Source organism: Leucoraja erinacea, chromosome 12 (genome assembly GCF_028641065.1).
Source record: "Leucoraja erinacea ecotype New England chromosome 12, Leri_hhj_1, whole genome shotgun sequence".
NCBI lineage: Eukaryota > Metazoa > Chordata > Chondrichthyes > Rajiformes > Rajidae > Leucoraja > Leucoraja erinaceus.
The window spans coordinates 37893901-37916623 of record NC_073388.1 but is presented as its reverse complement, the minus strand read 5'-3'; the positions used below and the strand labels follow the sequence as shown (position 1 = coordinate 37916623).

The following is a 22723-nucleotide window of genomic DNA, read 5'->3' as shown; positions in this document are numbered from 1 at the left end:
GTCCAGGCATCCGGGGTTTTATAGTCCTGCCTCCCCGGAAGGGGCATTACATTCATCATGGTGATTGACAGGCGAGAGGACCAATCAGCTGATCTCAAGGTTTTTTAAACACTCATAACGTTTTTATTTTTCACCGATGGGAAAATCCTCCGGACTGGCTCAGTGGAGGAGGACTGTGAGTAAGATGGCCAAAAATCACAGCGATACAGGATAGCGTTTTTTCTAAAATCAATATACAGCGCAGCCAAGAAGTGGTCAAGATGAGACTTTTAATTATATAGATGTGCGCGGCAAGTGTTTTACACAGAGAATAATGGAATGCATTACCAGAGGTGGTGGTGGGGGCAGATATGATAGTGCTGTTTAAGAGGCTTTTGGATAAGCACGGAAGTGCAGGAAATAGAGGGATATGGATCATGTACAGACAGATGAGATCATTTTACAGTAGCTTGGCATCCTGATCGGCACAAACAAAGGGGCTGTTCTTGTCCTGTACTGTTCTTTGTTCTATGTCCCTGTTTTGATTCCCATCATCTCCTCCTATGTACACCTCTCCCAGCTGTGATTCACCAGCCTTTGCCACCCACCACTACCACCAGCCTTTGCCACCCACCGCTACCACCAGCCTTTGCCACCAGCTCTACTTGTAACAATCAATCTCTCGTGGTCTCTGGATATTTACTTTACCCTTTCCAACCCTTGCACCTCCCTGCAAAGTAACACATATATTTTACTGGTATGATTGAGAAGTAATTAACCTGAAATATTACTTCCTTCCACGTCTGATACCTGGCCTGCTGAGTATTTACAGAATTTTCATTTGCTTGCATTGAATTGTCCGCCTCAATGTAATGAAACATCACAAAGAACTTCAGGGGTGCATCGTCGATTGGTAAACATGAGAAAATATTAAAGTGGGTGATGGCCAGAAGTTGGGCAGAGACACAAATTCTCAGAGGAAAAAGGACATGCACAATGCTCAATACTCACAATGCACATACAATGTACACACTCACAATGCACACTCATAATGCACACTCACAGTACAAGCACACTCAGTGTACACATTCACAATGCGCATGCACACTAACCATGCACACACTCAATGCACACATTCACAATGCACACACACACATAATGCACATTCACTATGCACACGCACAAGAGCGGAACTCGCTATCAAAACATGGAGGGGACCGGGAACACAATTTTTTGGCGGCCACGCGCGCATGCGCACACTCACACACATGCACAAGGCTTCGGAGGCTCAATCCAGCGCTAAATGCAGCTCAACTCTGCCTGTCTCACCGGGTTAACTACAGCCCTGTCTGGACTGATGGGATACCAGCGCTGCTTCTCCATGCTGGCCATATTTCCCGCAAGTCCAGGAAGGCTGTAGGATCACCTGGCGGGACAGGCAGAGTTAGCTGGGTTTAGCACTGTTTCTCTGCGCTGGCCCATCTGATTCCCGACCAAAGATCCTATAGCGGAGGATCTTTGCTGCCGACATCTCTGGCCATCCCGGGGGGGGGTGGGGACAGGACAACGCCGGAGACCCGGCCGGGATCGATCCTGGCTGCGGATGAGGCGCAGGTTGGTGCCACGTCTCCCTCCTCCAATCACCGCGCTCTATCCTCAGTCCCACCCCCCCCCCCCCCCCCCCCCTCCTCCCTCCTTCAATCATCGCGCTGAATCATGTCCCGCCCCCCATTGCCTGCTGACCGACGTCCAATCGGCGCCCTCGATCAATAGTCCCACCCCCCACTGTCTCGCGGAAAGCGGAGATTTCACCGGGTTTTAAAATCCGGATTACAAAAACTTGGGGGGGAATGTCCCCCACCTCTCAAAACATGGAGGGGACGTGTCCCGTCTGGCCCCCCTGGGTTTTCCGCCCCCCTGCGCACAGTGTTTGCACACAACGCACACACACAATGCACACACTCATAATCCACACACACTCACAATGCACACACACTGACAATCCACACACTCACAATGGAACAATCAACATGGGGATGAACAGGCTTCCCGATTCAGGGAAAGGCACTCCAAGAATGTTTAGGCTTGAGAAAGCGACAGGGGAAGGGAGGAGTGAGACTACAGAGGGATTTAAAAACAAGGAAAGGATATTATAAAGTATTGAGTTATTATTTTATGATATAATAAATAATTTCTTTGGCTCCTTAAATGGATTTATGATGTAATTGAGTCTCAATTCAAGCATTTAAAAACCCATGGATCATTCTTGGAATGAAGCATTCTTGTTTCTGCCATTCCTAGTTTATTCATGAAGAGCACTTTTCTTTGCTTTTTACATTGCATAAATATTGTATAAGAGCAACATTGGTGCGTTCTATTTACTAAGATGAGACTGCTGATGATATTTGACTTAAGTGACCACGGTTTGGAGATGCACTGTAGCATTGAATTCTACGTGGGCCCAGTCTATTTTCACATCAATGATATTTGAATACCTTGCTGTCTTGATGGAAACTTCAATTGTGGAACTTTGTTTGAATTAACAGCAAACAGGGCTGTTCTGCTCGTAACGTCCGTCCAGTTCATTGCAGAGTCATTTCACTTTCTGTTGCTTCCACTTCTTTCTGTTCCAGAGAATTCTCTGTCAAACATTACTAACATGACAGGTCTCTGGATACCACTTGCAAGGACGGAGGTTCTTCACATTGGCTCTGTCTGAGTTTGTGAGAGTGTTGCAAATTGAGAGTGAGGTTTTTAGACAGGCTCGTGTATATGCAGGGAATGGATATGGATCATGGGCAGGTAGAGGAGATTGGGTTAATTTGGCATCACTTTCAAGGGCCTGTTCCTGTGCTGTACTGTTTAGTTAAGTTCAGTTGAGAGACACAGCATGGAAACAGGCTCCAGGGGGATACATTTTGCCTACCCAGGGGGTAAATTTGTTGATTCTGGATTTGTACATATTTTTTCTCATTGACTGACTGTGTTTGGTTCTGGTATACCGGTATCTGTTCATCATTAGCTGTTCATAAATAAGTGAAATAACATTGTTATGTGCTATTAAAGTTACCAGGGGTAGAGGGGAAGGAAAAGGTTGGGAACTCCTGCTCTTTAGCCCAACGAGTCCACGACGACCATCGATCTCCCGTTCACACTAGTTCTAAGTTGTTCCACTTTCTCATCCACTCCCTAGGCACCAGGGACAATTTATAGAGGGCCAATTAACTTACAAAGCCTCATATCTTTGGGATGTGGGAGGAAACAGGAGCACCCGGAGGAAACCCACGCAGTCACAGGGAGAATGTGCAAACTCCGCACAGGCAGCACCCGAGGTCAGGATTGAACCAGGTCTAAGGCACTGTGAGGCAGCAGCTCTACCAGTTGCGCCACTGTGCCACACTTTTATGAACCTGTGCTTATATTCCATGGCTGCCTTGGTGGAATTCGAACCTCTGCATCTTAGGCAATGGCCCAGCACCCTGGTTGCTGGTCCAGTAACTTAACTACTATGCTCTTGTATCCTTTGACCTTAATTACCTGAATCTATTCTATGTATAGCGACCATTTCTATGATGCCTGTTCACTTCTCATGTTGATGTATTCTGTTTATAATATCAATGACTATCAGCTGCAGCCCAGTGGATTACATTGTGATCACAGATTCAAGCACCAGTCTAGGTGGTTACAGTACTGAGAGATTGCTGCATCATATGGTCTTCCCTCTGAGGTTTATGCCTAAAGTTTCATGTCCAGTAAATAGTTGAGGAGGTTCTCACAGTGTCCTTGCCAACACTTATCTACTAAACAACGGCACAACAGGCACATCACCTGAAGGCCACAATGTGTTTTGGGGTGGCTTCTGACTGTGCGTTGGCTCCTTCATGTTTGAATGGCAGAATAGACTCAATGGGCCGAATGGCCAAATTCTGCTCCTATGACATATGAACATCTTGCAAGTGGCTTACAGTTCATTGTCCATGAAGCGAGTCAAGATGCTGGAGTAGTTAATTGTCATATGAACTAACAATGGAACAAGGAAGTTCTTACTTTCCATGCACAGATAATATATAGTTGAAAACAATCAAGAAATTAATAACTCCCAAACGAGTGTAAAACCACATAGTGGAACCAAAGATAGTCCATAGTTCTTGGTTGTGGTTAGTGCTGTGTAGTGTTCAAGAGCCTGGTAGTTGTTGGGAGAAAGCTGCTCTTGAACATGGTGGACACAGTTTTCAAGCTCCTGTACTTTCTTCCCAATGGTAGCAGGGAAATTAGTGTGTGGCCAGGGTGGTGTGGGTCTTTGGTGATTCTGGGTGCCTTTTTGCACAGCGTCCCCTATAGATCCCTTTGATGGTGGGGAGGTCAGTACCCATGATCAACTGGGCAGTGTCTGCCACTCTCTGTAATCTCCTTCATTCCTGGCCATTTGAGTTGCCGTTACTGGCCCTGTGCTTTATGAATGCAGAGAGCATAAATGGTCTCCTATTTCCACCGTTCCTGATACTGGACTTTCACCGTATTATCTTCAACATTTACATTTGTTGTCCCAAGATTATTAAGGGTTTGGACACGCTAGAGGCAGGAAACATGTTCCCGATTATGGGGAAGTCCAGAACCAGCGGCCACAGTTTAAGAATAAGGGGTAAGCCATTTAGAACGGAGATGAAGAAATATTTTTTCACACAGAAAGTTGTGAGTCTGTGGAATTTTCTGCTTCGGAGGGCGGTGGAGGCCGGTTCCCTGGATACTTTCAAGAGAGAGTTAGATAGAGCTCTTAAAGATAGTGGAGTCAAGGAATATAGGGAGAAGGCAGGAACGGGGTTTGTCTTTTTGCACAAAGTCTGCGAGCATTGCCACTTTTCATTTCACTGCACATCTCGTATGTGTATGTGACGAATAAACTTGACTTGACTTGACTTAACTTGATTGTGGATGATCAGCCATAATCACATTGAATGGCGGTGCTGGCTCGAAGGGTCAAATGGCCTACTCCTGCACCTATTGTCTATTTTCTATTGTGAAATAAAATTAATTGTGTATTTACCAAAGAAAGTGTTGAACCTGTGTGTGCACTGATGAATGAAAGCCCTACTCCTTCCTCTGTTTAGTGAATTATGAGGTCTCTGCTTAATACAGAAGCCCATTGATTTTTGCCTGTTATTCTCAGGCCTGTATTTTCAGCAGGATTGTTGTTATTTCAGGTTGATATCATTGATTCAGACCATCAATCAAACTGATCCAATTTTTTTTTAAACAGATCGCTGTCTTTCAGTTACAGCACACTCGAAAGGGATACAACACCAATAAGTTAATTGTGTTCTTGAATCACTTGCTGGGAGATCCATACCATTTGTGGAAGTGCTCCATCATTGACCATTCATTGGTTGTTTGCTCTCAGGGGAAGTCTTCCCAACTTTGAGCAATTTCCCATTTAGAGTCAAAGAGTCAAAGAATCAAATATTCATAGTCATCAAGCCATAGTCATGGAGTCCTAGAGTCAGAATCAGGCATAGAGTCAGAGTCAAAATGTCACAGTCAGTCACAGTCAATGAATTAAATATTCATAGTCGTCGAGGCCTAGAGTCAGTGTCATAGACTCAGTGTCATAGTCAAAGTGTCAAAATCGAAGAGTCAAAGTGATTGTGTCATAGAATTAGAGTTAAAGTCAAAGAGTCCAAGAGTCATGGTCATGGAATCAAAGAGTCGTAGAGTCATGGACACAAAGAGTCAGAGAGTCAATGAGTCATACAGCACGGAAACAGGCCCTTCAGCCTAACTCGTCCATGCTGACCAAGATTAGTGGGACTATTAGTCCCACCTGGCTGCATTTGGCCCATATCCCTCTAAACCTTTCTTATACATGTATCCAAGTGTCTTTTAAAAGCTGGTCAATCAGAAGGGATAATTTCATGAACTGTATCGTTGGTTGCACTATGGACTTTAGTTCTGCATTATTATGGTTACATAATATTACAGTTCTTAATTTATTGTATTATTGATTATTATATATTTGTCTGTGTCTTATTCAGTTTATAGGCCTGTAAATCTGCAGCGTAGGAATTTCATGAATGCATTACCAGTACATCTGACAATTAAACACTCGACTCTTGAAGTCAGCCAACGTGGAATGATGGTCATAGCTGTTGTTTGAACTCCTGACCTCAATTCATTGACAAATAAGGCCGTGTGCCTTTTATTTCAATTTATTTAGAAAAACGGTAGAGATTGTGGGTTGATATGATGGACTGAGACAGATTAATGGAAATGAATGAATTCAAAATTTGAGGGAATACCAACAAGATGAAATTCTGTGTACAGGATTTACACCGAAGGAGAGCAGAGGCCATTTCCACATAGTGTGTTGAGAAGCTGTTGAAGGCACTATCAGAGTCGCTGATTGAAGCAGAGATAACGCTAACGTAATAGGTTTGAGTAATGATTGAGGAGAGAATAAATGGATGTGGAGAAAGGTGTGCGGTAGGAATTAGGATACTGTCCCTTGGAGGACAATGTGATTCAAAACATAGTTACATTAAAAATTAAATGTTTTTAAACATAAAAATACATATTAGAATGGAAACTGCACAATTTATTAAAGCTCAGATGTTTCCAGAAAGCTGGGCGCGCTGTAGTGATTAAAACACACGGATACAGCACTGGCGATGTTTTAAAGGACACAGAGTGCCTTTGCGGGTCCAGAGATGCTGCCTGGCCCGCTGAGTTACTCCAGTACGTTGTGTATATTTCATGTAAACCACCATCTGCAGTTCTTTGTTTCTATCTCTGTGTTAGACACAAAATGGTAGAGTAACTCAGCGGGACAGGCAGCATCTATGGATAGAAAGAATGTGTGACGTTTCGGGTCGAGACCCTTCTTCAGACTGAAGGATCTCGACTCGAAACGTCACTAATCCCTTCTATCGTGCGATGCTGCCAGTGCCGCTGTTACTCCAGCATTTTGTGTCTATCTTCGTTGTAAACCAGCATCTGCAGTTCCTTCCTACACATGTTATCCGTGTGCTGCGGTAACGGGCTTGTTAAGCTGCAGCAAGTGAGAATTTCATTGTTCCATTGTGGGTACATCTGACAATTAAACACTTGTAGAAATAAAGAACTGTAGATGTTGGTTAATACACAAGTGCAGGAGTAACTCAGCGCGTCAGCTAGCATCTATGAAGAACACGAGTAGGTGACGTTTCAGGCGAGTCTTCAGACTGAAGAAGGGTCTCGACCCGAAGCGTCACTTGTCCATGTTCTCCAGAGATGCTATCGGGCCCACTTCAGCACATGTGTTCGTTTAACAATTAAACACCCTCTCTCTCTCTCTCTCTCTCTCTGCAGTATGTGTCAATGATAAGTAGAAAATACTCAGTAAATCAGACAGCATCAGTGGGAAAAGAAACAGAGTTCACGATTCGGCTTTATCACCTTGCACCCGAAAGGGAAACGTTAAAAGTAAATAAGTTTTTTGTTAATACTGCACGGCACCGGCCACGTGTGTGTGTGGGTAACAGGACCACACACTCCAGATCACCGCAGATCAGTTTAAAACGTAAATGCTACCTTCCTATTAGTGACACAAAGAACTGCAGATGTTGGAATCTTGTGCAAAACACAAAGTACTGGAGCAACCCAGTGGGCCGGGCAGCATCCGTGGAGGGAATAGACCCGCTGAGTTCATCCAGCACTTTGTGTTTTACCATCTTTCCGCTAGATCTTGTTGTGCAGTCCGGTCTCAACACTTTGCGTTATCATATAAAAACCCTCTGATTTTTGAAGCCCTTTTGAAGAATCGCCCTTTATCCTTCTCAGCTTCTGGGAGACCAGGCCAACACCTCTACACCCAAAGATCCACAAACCTCTTCTGCACTCTCGCCACGACCCTCCCAGGTGTAAGCAGAGTGGAAGGTTTAATATTAGGGAGCGACGCTGGCCTCTGTCGGTTTGGTTCTGCTGATTTCACTGGGAGCGGGTTGAAGTTGACAGGGCCGCCTCCCGCCTCCGCGGCCAGTGTCCGCAGTCTGAGAGACCTGGAATTAGCGATGGTTTGCACTGATGGCTCGCTCCGACCTACTCTCTGGGTGGGAGCGAGCGCTGAGCCGGCGTTCGCCTCAGTCGCAGGCAGGGCTGTGTGTACTGCATGGAAATGCCGGGGCTGAGACGCGGGGCACGTTCTGTCTGGCGGGGCGCGTTGTCACACTGGCCAAGTCCCTGAGAGCGAGCAGCCTATCTGGCTCGCTGCCTCTCCGCTCACTCGCAAGCCGAACGGCCGCCACACGTCTGGCGCTGTGACTTTGACGCCAGTACTGCAGTTGGTGTTTACACACGTGTGTGTGTGTGTGAGAAAGAGAGAATACATTTATTATCGGCTGATGAAGACAGACATTCCCGGGCTGGGACTAGACTTCCTGTGAGTGGCGCAGGCGAAGGTGACACTCGCCCAGGGGCAGAGAGAGGGACAGCCAGCCGGCAGCCGCTTGAACAGGTGTTTGGAGAGGAGGGAGCGGCGCAGAGTTGTCTCCGACTTGTCCGACACGACCGGGCGATGGCTCCTTGTCGGTCCAACGCAGTTGAATGGCAGTAAGTCGGCGCCGCTTGCCAGTGAGCGCAACCTCCCGCTACACACTGATGCCGGCTTCATTGGCGAGGACATGGTGATCGGAGGCTTGGAGATTGATTCGCAGACCACAGTCGCTCTCCGCTCGCCGCTCGCCCGAGTTTGAAACTGTGCCCCGTCCACTGATGACCATGGCTGCAGCTATCGCCAGCTCCCTGATCCGGCAGAGGCGGCTAGCCAGGGAGAACAGGGACCGCGGCTTGCCCACCCGGAGGATCAGCAGCCCGAGCGAAAGCAAAAGCATCTGCGAGAAGCACTGGTTCGCCGTCTTTTCCAAAGTCAGGATCTTCGGCTTGAAGAAGCGACGCAGGAGGCGCACAGGTTTGCATCGCCCCCGAACCCCACGGTGTCTGCCGAGCGCCGGCAATCGCAGAGGGGGACTCCGCCCAGACCCGTGCCCGACCCACACCCACCCCCGGGCAGGGTCTGTGCCTGGTGCAGGGGCTCAGTGCTGGCCGCTGGTAACCGGGACTGGCGCGACTATAGCCGTGACCAGGAGAGGAGAGGAGAGGAGAGGAGAGGAGAGGAGAGGAGAGGAGAGAGGGAGAGGGAGAGGAGAGGAGAGGAGAGGACGGGGAGAACCGGGGCTGTGTTACCCTCCCAAGTGCGGGACTCCAGTCTTTCTAATCCACCCCCCACCCCTCCCGGTACCTCGCCGAGAGACCCGCGGCTGCACTCCCGAGGCAGGCGGTCGCCGGTGCTCGATGGACCGGGATAAGGGGAGCGGACAGACGGGGGGGGGGGGGTTCTCGGGGGTTACCGGGTCTTGGCCCCAGAGTTACCGCGGGCTCCAGGCAGCGACACCCCCGAGCGCCGCTCCCCGTGCCACCCCCAAAGCCGTGACCCCAGAGGAGCCCACACATGGGTCTCAGAGCAGAAAAGCCTAGTGGTAACACGGTCGGTTCGCTCACCAGCTGCCGGCAGTTGATGCCGCTACCCCCACGGCTCCAGGGACCCGGCTCAATTCTGACCTCGGGTGCTGCTTGTGTGGAGTTTGCCCGTTCTCCTCACTGGCCGCTCGAGTTGGTGCTCCGGTTTCCTCCCACGTCCCCAAGATGTGCGGGGTAAGTTAATGATTTGAATCACCCCTCAGTGCAGTTTAGAGAGTCAAAGGGGTCCCGGTGTGTGCGTAGACACAAGGAACTGCAGGTGCTCGTTTACAGCAAAAGGATACAAAGTGCTGGAGTAACTCAGCGGGTCATGCAGCATCTCCAGAGAACATGGATAGGTGATGTTTCTGGCTCGGACCTTTCTTCAGACCCTTCAGTATGTGAGGGTGATAATAAGTTGCAGGCAAATATAGAGAGAGGGCTGGGACTGATGGATCGCTTCCATTAGACCTGGCAAAGACTAAATAGGCTGAATGTAGAACACAAAATGCTGGAGTAACTCAGTAGGTCAATGGTTCAATGCTTCTTTATCAATGGATGAAGAACCGCTGACCTGCAGAGTTACTCCAGCACTTTGTCAAGCAGCATCTGTGGAGGACATGGAGGTCTGGAGGATATGATGAGTTGAAGTGCTCTGTGTCTCTAGTGGGATACGGTGGTAAGCGTCTGTTGCTCACTGGTTCATACTGTCCTCACACCAGTCTGCTCATTAATCTATCGCCCCCGTGGCTGGAAGCTGGGTGGCAACTCAGTGCTTGCCTGCTGAAGAAGATGAATTGATATGCAGTATTTCGTGAATCCAGGATGTAATTCCAGCATGGATGACTGTTTAAAGTTGGCAAGTAAATCCTCTTTCAGTCCACCATGGGTTAAAATCACACTGAAAGCAGAGTTCTGCTTCTTATGTTCGGGGAGGGAGGAGTATTGAAGATTTAATTTGAATCAATGGTGATGAGCAGGGAAGAGTGAACTCTGGTTGGTGAAAAGTACCATAGAGCTGTAAAGCATGTGAACAGGCCCTTCGGCCCACCTTGTTCATGCTGACCATTTTGGCATTCTGGACTACTCCCTGCATTTGACCCATAGCCCTCTAAACTCTTCCTGTCAATACATTTGTCTGATTGTCTTTTATGTCATAATTGTATCTGCTTTGGGTAGATTCCAGGTTTAGTTCCCTGTCTGATGGGATCTCAGGAAGAGTGGACTCATTAGGGGTGGGCACAGGATGGAACTTCTGACCCACTTATCGGGTGGTCCTCTTGGCATGGACACGGGGTGTCAACTGTCGCGTTCCAGAATGAGTGCGGACACACTGGCAGAATAGGAAAGCAGTTGACCAATTAGCCGTTTGTTTTTGAAGTTTATATATAAAAATGGTTGAGTGGAATAAATGAGCATTTTATGTGGGAGGAATGTTCTCGCCGTGCAATCTTTCCCAGAGGCTGCAGAAGCCCAGTATCAGTATTTATGAATGCAACGATAAAGATAGAGATTGTCAGACTCCGTTTTTATGCTTTGATGAACATATTCCCCTGTGGGCTCTGGGCTTCTTATGAAGAAACTGCTACTCATTGAATGCCTGAAAGGTAGGTTTTTCCTGGGAAAAGCATATATTCTAGTAACGTGGCATCCATCAAATGAGAGAACCAGGTGCGTGTTCACTATTAAATATAATGCGGGGTTTCTTCATACCCCCGGGCACTGTTTAAAGAGTGGTCCCTTTAAAGAGTTACCTGATAGGGCACTTAATATCTTCGGCAGAAATTTCAGCCAAATTCAATTGTGTGCGCATTTAGATTTTGTGACCTTTACTGATTCTTCTGCAGAAGATGGGAAGCATATACATTCCAATGCTACAATTCTGTAGATCCACCCCAGTGTGTACCCTGTGTCCTACTTTCACATTCCAGGTATATTGGGCTTTGGAATGGAGAAGAAGAGTGTGAGCTACAGGGAGAGGTTGAATAGGCTGGGTCTCTATTCCTTGGAGCGCAGGAGGATGAAGGGTGATCTTTTAGAGGTGTACAATATCACGAGAGTAATAGATCGGATAGATGCACAGTCTCTTGCCCTGAGTAGGGGAATTGAGGACCAGATTTTGTCACTAGGGGCGCCACATTGAAGGCAGCCTCTGCCTACAGTCTGTTTGTTTTTCCATCTTTTTTAAATTTTTAGTTAGTTTCAAAAGTATGTTTCAAGTTCAAGTGAGTTTATTGTCATGTGTCCCTGATAGGACAATGAAATTCTTGTTTTGCTTCAGCACACAGAACATAGTAGGCATTTTCTAGCTTTTCTATGTGGGGGGGGGGGGTAGCGTAAGGGGGAAACCGTTTCCGTCACTTCCTCGTGAGGATGCGACTATTCTCCGAGTCGCGCCCTCGCCCCCCTCCTCGCGGCCTACCAACTGGATTGGCGCGGCCTTTCCTGCCGGGGACCGGACCAAAGCTTCAGCAGCGGCGGCGCAGCGCTGGATACATCGCGGAGCGGGCGATGCCTTACCTGGATCGCCGTTGAAGCTCCGGAGTGTTGGGTCCGCTGCGTCAACATCGGAGCTGTGGTTTGAAGAGCTGGCAGCGCTGACTTCAACATCGCGGAGTCCTGGGGCCCTTTGCCGAGGGCTGCCGGCGTTGAATCTCTCCGCCCAGCGCGGCCTGTGGACTTCGGGAAACGCGGACTCCAGTAGGAGGTGGCCGATTCGGATGTCCAAGCCGCTGAGGATGTCTTCCAGTCCCGACGTCGGACTTCCATCTCCCCGGCGCGCGTGCTTGAACATCGGGACGCCCGTAGTGGCAACAGCGGGGGTTCGGGAGCCCCCCGACCATGGGAGGACAACAGAGGAGGATGACTGAATTTTGGAGCCTTCCCTCACAGTGGGAAACTTTGATCCCGCAGTGTCTGTGTCAAAAAGACTATCGTGTTCTGTGCTCTTTATTATTCGTATGGCTGGATGGCGACCAACATTTCCCCGACCCAATTGGTACATGTGACAAATAAATGTATCTTGTATCTTGTAGACGAGATAGGTTCAAGGTTAAGGGGAAAAGATACAATAGAAATCTGAGGGAGAACTTTCTCGCACAAAGGGTGGTGAGTGTATGGATCAAGCTGCCAGATGAGGTAGTTGTGGCAGGGACTATCCCAACGTTTAAGAAACAGTTAGACAGGTTTGGAGGGATAGGACAGGTTTGGAGGGATATGGACCAAGCGCAGGTCGGTGGGACTGGTATAGCTGGGACAGATTGGCCGGTGTTGGCAAGTTGGGCTGAAGGGCCTGTTTCCACACAATATCACTCTATGACTATGACTCTGAATGTGTGCTGCAATGAACTGTGTTTTACTCCCCGTGCCTGCACCCGTCTAATGGAGATTTCACTTTCCGTTTCAGAGCCTCAGCTCAAAGGCATCATAACAAAGTTGTACAGTCGACAAGGCTACCACTTGCAGCTGCAACCCGATGGCGTCATCGATGGAACGAAGGAGGAAGGCAGTAGTTACAGTAAGTGTCACAAGCTTTGTGTGGCCCGGAGTGTCTGCACTCCACCCATTTCTGTTGTTTCATCTCAAAGAATGAAAAGTATTTCTAATGTTGCCTGTCCCTATGATGTGCCTGTGTACCCCATCCTTTATTATAATGGGAGAGTCTAGCATCAGAGGGCATAGCCTCAGAATAAAAGGATGTACTTTCAGAATGAAGTTGGGGAGGAAATTCTTTAGCCAGAGGGTGGTGAATCTGTAGGATTCATTGGAAAATATGACAGTGGAGGCTATCATTGGGTATTTTTAAAGCAGAATGCTTGATTAGTAAGGGCATCAAGGGTTACGGGGAACAGGCAAGAGAATGACGTTGAGAGGGAGAAATAGATCCACCATGATAGAATAGCAGAGTAGACTCGATGGGCTGAAACATCTAATTATGCTCCTATGTCTTATTTTCTTATGGTCTTATGGTCCTCATAGATTATTTGGATGCCTGTGATATATCCCTAGCTGTGCGATCGTTCTTCTCCCCTTTTGTTTCCAAATTGCATTCATTTACCTTCAGCAAAAGGGCTTCCTCTCTCCTCGTTGTCGTAATGGACTCTGATTAATGTTACAAGGCCACCTCCTCTTGTGTATCTGAAGATTGTGTCCAGGATCATTGAGTTGCGAGTCTTATCCGCCTCTCAAGCAGGGCTCAAGCAGTGATATCATTTAATTGAATTTAACCTTAAAAATGTACTTTTCTGTAGACCTATCCTGTAATTGATCACACTAATGGCCTTTTCACTTATTAGGCTAAAGAATATTATATTATGATCATTATTGTCTGAATGTTCCACCACTTTTACTTTGCTCTAGTTCATGTCCCCTTACTAAGTTCATAAGAAATCTTCCTTGGTAGCTAAAAAGCTTTTTGATACAAATGGTTAGAACACCAATCTTGTGACGTGTTTTACCAATAATACAATCACAAAACGCTGGAATCACTCAGTCAGGCAGCATCTGTGGAGAGAGAAGCAGTTAAAGTTTCAGGTCTGGAACCCGGTGTTACCTACTTCTTTTAAAATGATACAACATGGAAATAGGCCCTTCGGTCCAACTCATCAATGCCGACCAGGGTGTCCTATTGAAGGCTGGTTCTGTTTATCTGGTTTGGTCCATATCCCTCTAAACCGTTCCTACGCATGTAAAGAAGGGCTCGTCTGGGGTTTGAACGATTGGGGTCCTCTTGCAACTTAGATCATCAGCTGATTGGTCAAAGCCTAGCTTTGGCCAAGTAATCTCAGAAAGCAAATGTAGTATTCTTAAGCAAAATTTGAAAGGAAGTTAGATTACAGGGATTGCCGAAAAATCAGAGGAACGGTACCAATTAGGAAACTCCTTCAGAGACCTGGTATGGGTGCATAGTGCCATATATTTTTCCTTCTGTGCAGTAACTTCAGTGACAACTTGGTCAGATGGATAAAACTAGATAGATCATGGTAGCAAAAGTAATTATTTTTTTATTTAAAGGCTTGATATTTAGTTGCTGGATCTAAACTTTCATCTCAGAAAAGAGGGAACACAACTGAATGCTATTAGAAAAAACAGATTCATTTCAATTGTTCTCATCATCGATTTTTACCCAAATTATACACAATTTCAACGCCTCCATATTGCGCCTTCATCACCATCCTGTCCACTTGAGTTGCCACTGTTAGGGAACTATGCACCTGTTCTCCCAGACCCCTCTGTTCTACAACACTCTCCAGGGCTCAACCATTTATTATGTAAGTCCTGCCCTGGTTTGACATCCCAAAGTGCAACAACTCATACTTGTCCGAGTTAAATTTCATTTGGGCATTCCGTAGACCACCTTTTCCAACTGATCAGGATCCTTTGCATGTGTGGGAAAGAACAGCAGATGCGGGTTTAAATCTAAGGTAAACACAAAATGCTGGAGTAACTCAGCGGGACAGGCAGCATCTCTAGAGAGAAGGAATGGGTGACGTTTCGGGTCGGATCAGTCTGAAGGTCTCGACCCAAAACGTCATCCATTCCTTCTCTCTAGAGATGCTCCCTGTCCCACTAAGATCCTTTGCATACTTGGATATCCTTCCTCAATGTCCTTTATACCACCAATGTTAATGGGTATTTACGAGCAGTATTAACTATATTGTAATCCAAATGGTTTACAGATAATAAACAACAGTGGACCCAGGGCCGACCACTGCGGCACAGTCCTCCAATCAGAGAAACAATCCCTCCACAACTACCCTTTCACTCTTTTCTCCAAGCTGATTTTGAATCCATGTACAAGAAGGAACTGCAGATGCTAGTTTACACCGAAGATAGACACAAAATGCTGGAGCAACTCCGTTTTGTCCCAAAGTTCTGTTTTCGGTCCCCTCCCCTCCCCCACCTCCCAGACAGAACAGGGATAGAGTTCCCCTGATCGGAACCTTTCACCCCAAATCCAATATATCATTCTCCAACATTTCAATGCAATCCAAAGAAGGATCCTGACCCATAAACGTTGCCTATCCGTTCACTCCAGATATGCTGGATGAGTTACTCCAGCACTTTGTGTTTTATCAAGATTCCAGCATCTCTAGTTCCTTGACCTCTTGTTAATGCTCCTTTTGCTGGTGAAAACCAAACCCCTTTAGCTGAACACTTGATACATTTGACAATGCCCTTTACTCTCCTTAAGCTTCAGACTTAAGGGCTCATAACAAAGCACAAATACTTTGGAATTACCCGAACGATTATGTGTGGATGTTGATACTCATGGCTGAACAGTTATTGGTTTTATTCAATGACCTAGTTCGGTTAAAATAATAACCAGAGATAGCTATATGGCCAAGTAGAAGATTATCCAGCAATATGTCTTGGAAACACAAATAAGTTATGTTTGGATTTAAGCACAGATGAATAGAAACACATACATAGAACAAAATTTTAATGAAATGAAAACAGCACATTAAAATTCCATTCACAATACAGGTGCACAACGTTTTATCCAAAAGCCTTGGGACCAGACACTTCTCGGATTTCGGAATTTTTCGGATTTCGAAATGGAAGATTTTTAGCGTAGATTAGGTAGGTAGCGCGGGCGGCTTGGAAAGTCTGGAGCGATTTTTAGCGTAGATTAGGTAGGTAGCGCGGGCGGCTTGGAAAGTCTGGAGCGGCTGCCTCCTCCCCGGAGACTGGGGAATTATTGTAAATCATTGCTTAAATGTTAGTCAGTTAGTTTGGAGGGATTTTATGTGGTGAGGTGGGGGTGGGGGGTGGGGGGGGGGGGGGGGAAGGGGGAAACTTTAATTCTTAGTCCCCTACCTGGTCCAAGAGGCGGGGAGCTGGCAATGCCTTACCGGGTCGCCGTGCAGTAAGCTCTGGAGCGTTGTGGCCGCCGACTCCCAACATCGCAGAGCTGGGGCTGCAGGCATCCGGCCGCGGGTGGCGCCGGTTGGAGCTCCGACCCCGGCAACTCTACCCCTGGCTGCGCGGCGCTCCAAATCCAGCGCCGCCCGCAGCCGGACGCCCGCAGCCCCAGCTCCGCGATGTTGGGAGTCGCCGGCCACAGCGCTGGGATACCAGCGGGGAGCGAGCAATGCCTTACCGGCCATAAGTTAAAAAATATAATACCTGCACAATTTGAATTTTTTATAACAATTAAGGATAGCAAACCAATTGCAATCTTTGTTCAGCCTCAGGGTTACAAATTTGAATATTAAGCATTTCTTGTAAATTTCACCAAATTAACACCAATTTCTTTTACTATATTAGCATCAATATTTAAGAGGATAGAGACAGGCATATGAACCGGCAGGTTTTAATTGGAAAGTGTCCATGTGCAGACAAATAGATACAGACATGAGTTATGACTTTCAGGAAGCATTTGATAAGGTCCCACATAGGATGCTGACATGGATAGACCATTAGTTTGCAGACAGGAAACAAAGAGTAAGGATTCATGGGTCCCTTTCAGAATGGAAGGCAATGACTAGTGGGGTACCGCAAGGCTTGGTGCTGGGACCGCAGCTATTTACAATATACATCAATGATTTAGATGAAGGGATTCAATGTGACATTAGCAAATTTGCAGATGACACAAAGCTGGATGGCAGTGTGAACTGTGAGGAGGATGCTATGAGGATGCAAGGTGACTTGGACAGGTTGGGTGAGTGGGCGGATGCATGGCAGATGCATTTTAATGTGGATAAATGTGAGGTTATCCACTTTGGTGGCAAAAAGGCAGATTATCTGAATGGTGTCAAGTCGGGAATAGGGGAAGTACAAAGAAATCTGGGGAGTTCTTATTCATCATTCACTGAAAGTAAGTATGCAGGTACATCAGACCGTGAAGAAGCATGTTGGCCTTCATAACATGAGGAGTTGAGTATAGGAGCAAAGAGGTCCTTCTCCAGTTGTACAGGGCCCTAGTGAGTCCACACCTGGAGTATTGTGTGCAGTTTTGGTCTCCAAACTTGAGGAAGGACATTCTTGCTATTGAGGGAGTGCGGCATAGATTCAGGAGGTTAATACCCGGGATGGCGGGACTCTCATATGATGATGGAATGGAGCGGCTGGGCTTGTATACACTGGAATTTAGAGGGATGAAAGGGGATCTTATTGAAACATATAAGATTATTAAGGGATTGGACATGTTAGAGGCAGGAAACATGTTCCCAATGTTGGGGGAGTCCAGAACCAGGGGCCAAAGTTTAAGAATAAGGGGTAGGCCATTTAGAACGGAGAGGAGGAAAAACCTTTTCACCCAGAGAGTTGTGAATCTGTGCAATTCTCTGCCTCAGAAGGCAGTGGAGGCCAATTCTCTGGATGCTTTCAAGAGAGAGCTAGATGAAACTCTTAAAGATAGCGGAGTCAGGGGATGTGGTGAGAAGGCAGGAATGGGGTACTGATGTGGATGGTCAGCCATGGTCACAGTGAATGGCGGTGCTACTCCTGCACCTATTGTCTATTGTCTATTGTCATGATGCAAGAGCCAACACATCAATATATATCCGAATGCATATGATTATATATATATATAGGAATATCCCCATATATTCCGATGCTGACCTAAGAAAGGAATGTTCCCATTCTGTACTGTTCTACATTCTACAGTATGTTTTCAGATAATACCTTTACACAGACACACATCCAGTTAGTTATTTAATGTTTTATAGTTGCTGCAATATTTCTGTTAGTGCCATAGAGTTGCATAACACAGAAACAGCCTCGTCAGCCCATCGTCTCCATGCCAACCAGGATAATATACTGGGTTGGTTCAATTTGCCTGCATTTGGCCCGTCTCCCTCAATACCCTTCTCAACCTGTGCCCTCTAGTTTTAGATTCCTCTCCCACAGGGGAAAGACTGTGAACCTTCACTTTATCCATGCCCCTCATGATCTTGTACACCTCAATAAGATTACCCCCTCAGCCCCCTTCACTCCAAAGAAAAATCAGCCTATCCATCCTCTCCCTATAACTCAAGCCCACAAGCCCAGGTAACATGCTGGGGGATCTCTTCTGCATCCTCTCCAAATGATGTCCTTTCTATAGCTGGGTGAGCAGAACTGCACACAGTACTCCAAGTGTGGTCTCACCAATGACTTGTGGAGCTGCATTATGGTGTCCCAATGTTTGTAGTCAACCAGGAAGGCAAGCATGCCATGTGCCTTCATCACCATCCTGTCCACCCGAGTCGCCACTGTTCTCCCAGATCCCTCTGTTCTACAACACTCTCCAGGGCTCAACTATTTACTGTGTAAGTCCTGCCATGGTTTGACAAAGTGCAACAACATACTTGGCCAAGTTAAATTTCATTTGGAAATTCCTTGGACCACCTTTCCTTTTTTTTAATTAAAAAAAATATATATATTTATTAGAAGTAAGTACAATACAGTGGTACCTTTTTTTCAGGTGCCAAATATATGTTAACATGATACATTCTCTGTACAACTTCATTTATTATTTTTTTAAAGAGAGAAATGAGAAAGAAAGAGATAATAGAGAGAAACGTGTAGTGTGTATAAAAAAAGAAAGAGAAATAAGAAAGGAGAAAGAGCAGGAGAGAGATTAGCAAATAGGCGAAAGGAGATGAGTTTTTATATTGTTGATCATCTTTCACCCAGACCTGAAACAATTGATTTTTACGATGCTGTTGCACCACATGAATCCAAGAAGTCAATAAATGGAGACCAACTCGTTAAGAATTGGTCTTGTTTATCTATTAGGAGGAGTCGCATTTCATCAAGGTGTGCTGTGTCCAACATATTTATAATCCACATTTTGAGCGTTGGTATAGTTGTATTTTTCCAAAATTTAAGTATGAGTTTTTTTGCTATTATTAACCCATAATTAAAAAATGAATTTTGGCATATATTTAATTTGTTCCAGTCTCCCATTACTCCAAATATAATCATTTCAGTATTAGGGGACCACCTTTCCAACTGATTAAGATCCTATGCATACTTGGATATCAAGTCAAGTCAAGTCAAGTCAAGTTTATTTGTCACATACACATACGAGATGTGCAGTGAAATGAAAGTGGCAATGCTCGCGGACTTTTGTGCAAAAGACAAACAACCAAACAACCAAACAAACTATAAACACAATCATAACACACATATTATTTTACATAATAAATAATGGAAGGAAAAACGTTCAGTAGAGTTAGTCCCTGGTGAGATAGGCGTTTACAGTCCGAATGGCCTCTGGGAAGAAACTCCTTCTCAACCTCTCCGTTCTCACCGCATGGCAACGGAGGAGTTTGCCTGACTGTAGCAGCTGGAACAGTCCGTTGCAGGGGTGGAAGGGGTCTCTCACGATATTGTTGGCTCTGGAGTTGCACCTCCTCATGTATAGTTCCTGCAGGGGGGCAAGTGAAGTTCCCATAGTGCGTTCGGCCGAATGCATTACACTCTGCAGAGCCTTCTTGTCCTTGGCAGAGCAATTCCCAAACCAGATGATTATGTTCCCGGACAAGATGCTTTCCACCGCCGCTGCGTAGAAGCACTGGAGGATCCTCGGAGACACTCTGAATTTCCTCAATTGCCTGAGGTGGTAAAGGCGCTGCCTTGCCTTACTCACGAGTGCTGAGGCATGTAATGCCCATGTCATATCCTCGGAGATGTCGACTCCCAGATATTTAAAGCAGCTCACCCTATCCACAGGATCCCCATTTATCCTCAATGGAGTGTATGTCCTCGGATGATGTGCCCTCCTAAAGTCCATGATCAGCTCCTTCGTTTTTTTGATGTTCAAGAGGAGGCTGTTATCCTGGCACCAGAGTGCTAGATCAGCCACCTCCTCCCGGTAGGCCTTCTCGTCGTTGTCTGAGATCAGGCCCACTACCACAGTGTCATCAGCAAACTTAATTATTGAGTTGGAGCTGAACCTAGCCACACAGTCATGTGTGTACAGGGAGTACAATAGGTGGCTGAGGACGCAACCCTGGGGCGATCCTGTGCTCAGGGTGAGGGACTTCGATGTATTCCCTCCTATCTTGACTACCTGGGGCCTGGCGGTGAGAAAGTCCAGGACCCAGGCACACAAGGAGGTGTTGAGCCCCAATTCCAGTAGCTTCCCGGCCAGTCGGGTGAGGACTATCCTACCTCAATGTCCTTTATACCACCAATGTAATGGGTATTTACTAGCAGTATTAACTATATTGTCATCCAAATGGCTAATATAGATAAACAACAGTGGACCCAGCGCCAACCACTGCGGCACATCACTCGTCACAGGCCTCCAATCGGAGAAACAATCCCTCCACAACTACCCTTTCACTCTTTTCTCCAAGCTAATTTTGAATCCATGTGCAAAAAGGAACTGCAGCTGCTAGTTTACACTGAAGATAGACACAAAATGCTGGAGTAACTCAGTGGATCAGACAGCATCTCTGGAGAAAGGGAATAGGTGATGTTTCGGGTCGAGACCCTTCATCAGACCAAAAGATCTCGGCCTATTCCTTTTCTCCAGAAATACTGCCCAACCCGCTGAATTACTCTATCATTTTGTATCTGTCTTCAATTTTGAATCCATTTAGTTAACTCGCCTTGATTTCCACACACTCAAACCTTCCAGACAAGCATGTAATTCGAGACCTTGTCAATGGCCTTGCTAAAGCCCCACGTAGACACCATCCACTGCTTTTCCCTCATCAATCTTCTTGGTGACAACTTCAGAAAATCCTATCAGATTTATGTTGCAATTTCTCATACATAGCGCCACATTGACTATCTCTAATCAGTCCATGCCTATGCAAATGCTGCTAGATCCTGAGTCCCCTCCAACAACATATCCGCCTGTTGTTGCTAGACCAATATCCGTATAAAAAAAATGTCACATTTTATTTGGAAGAAAATTTCTCACCTTCATTCCAAATCTCTGAATAATAAAACAACTTGATTAAACTCACGGAATTGGAAGATGAGATTGCCCTTGGCACCAGTGCCATCGCTCTTTATGTCAGTACACCTGGCCTCTCAAGGCTGCGTAATTGTAAGAGTTCCACAGACGTATCTGGGCACATTTACAAGGATGGTTAATCCTCTGATCTCTCGCTGAGAGGATTGTTCTTACTAAACATGATATGACACTTTCTTCCAAGAATGCATAAATAAATATAAAACCAGAGGCTAAACCTTAGATATTCATTTCTAAAATCAGATTTTGTTCCCGAAGAACAAAACTAAATTCTCTGCGCTATTGAAATATGTTGATCTGGACTAGTGAATGATTAGAGTGGATGGTTTATGATCGAAATGGGAGGGATGGAGAGAGAAGCTTTATATCATATTAACATTTCATGTGATCCCATCTAATTGATATCTCCATTTTAACGAAGGTTTTTAAGTAAATGGGTTAGTACCTTCCTCAAAAAGGTGAAATTGGTCTTTTATATGGGGGATTTTAGCTTTCTAGGTGAACACATCAAAGTGGTTGATGGTGTATTATTATTTTGATATTTTCCTGATCATATTACACTTATTCCACTGCATTCAACAAAGGTAATGACAATCTTTAAATGCTCAATGCAAGCAAGCCTCTGATAAGGGTATAAATAAGATTGCCATGGTGATATATGCTTCAGAGATGAGGATTCCTGATCCTTGATTTTCCCACAGTTTAATTAGATAAAATGCAGTCACCCGCCCACACACACTCACACACACTCACACACAGCCAGCAGAGCAATTGCAACTCATCTGTGCAGAATGCATTCCCCCTTCCTCAGCAGCAGTTCAGCGCAGCAAGATGAATGACTATCCCTGCCACGTCCTTTCCTGATGTGAAGCTCATCGCCTGCCCCCTAATCTCCCTCCCTCCTCCCTCCCGCCCATCCTCCCTCGCTGGCAGCAGAATCAATCAGGGCTTTTGAAAGCAATTGGCACGGCAGCCGAAGGCTAATCATTTCCAAGGCTTTGATGAAAGGTGAGGGTCGCTTTCCACAAATAAACATTGCCGCAGTGGGTGGCTCCAATCTCTTGATCATAGAGTCATACAGCATGGACCAACCTGGCCATGCGGACCAAGATGTCCCATCTACACCTGTCCTACCTGCCTGCGTTTAGCCCATCACCGGTTCCTCACTCCCCTCCATTGAGTCTGGCCAGAGCAAGCGAAGTCTGCGAGGGCACTCAACATCGTCAAGGACTTGTTCTCACCCCAGCCACAGACCGTTTACCCCCCTCCCATCCGGGAGGCGTTACAAGTCTCTCCGTTGCCGGGCCAGCAGGTTCAGGAACAGCTTCTTCCCTGTGGCTG

At 46.2% G+C, this 22723-nt stretch overlaps 1 protein-coding gene across 7 annotated transcripts in view; it reads left to right on the top strand.

The window, feature by feature from the left end:
• Nucleotides 1–22723, top strand: part of fgf13a (fibroblast growth factor 13a) — a 306682-nt gene that overhangs the window by 207180 nt on the left and 76779 nt on the right. For 6 of the 7 annotated variants that reach the window (XM_055643973.1, XM_055643971.1, XM_055643970.1 and 3 more), the window contains one exon: nucleotides 12872–12982. In XM_055643973.1, the coding sequence (XP_055499948.1) occupies nucleotides 12872–12982 (111 nt within the window). Of the gene's footprint in view, nucleotides 1–8098; nucleotides 8918–12871; nucleotides 12983–22723 lie in introns of those variants that run through there. The other variant, XM_055643974.1, reaches the window with a different exon arrangement.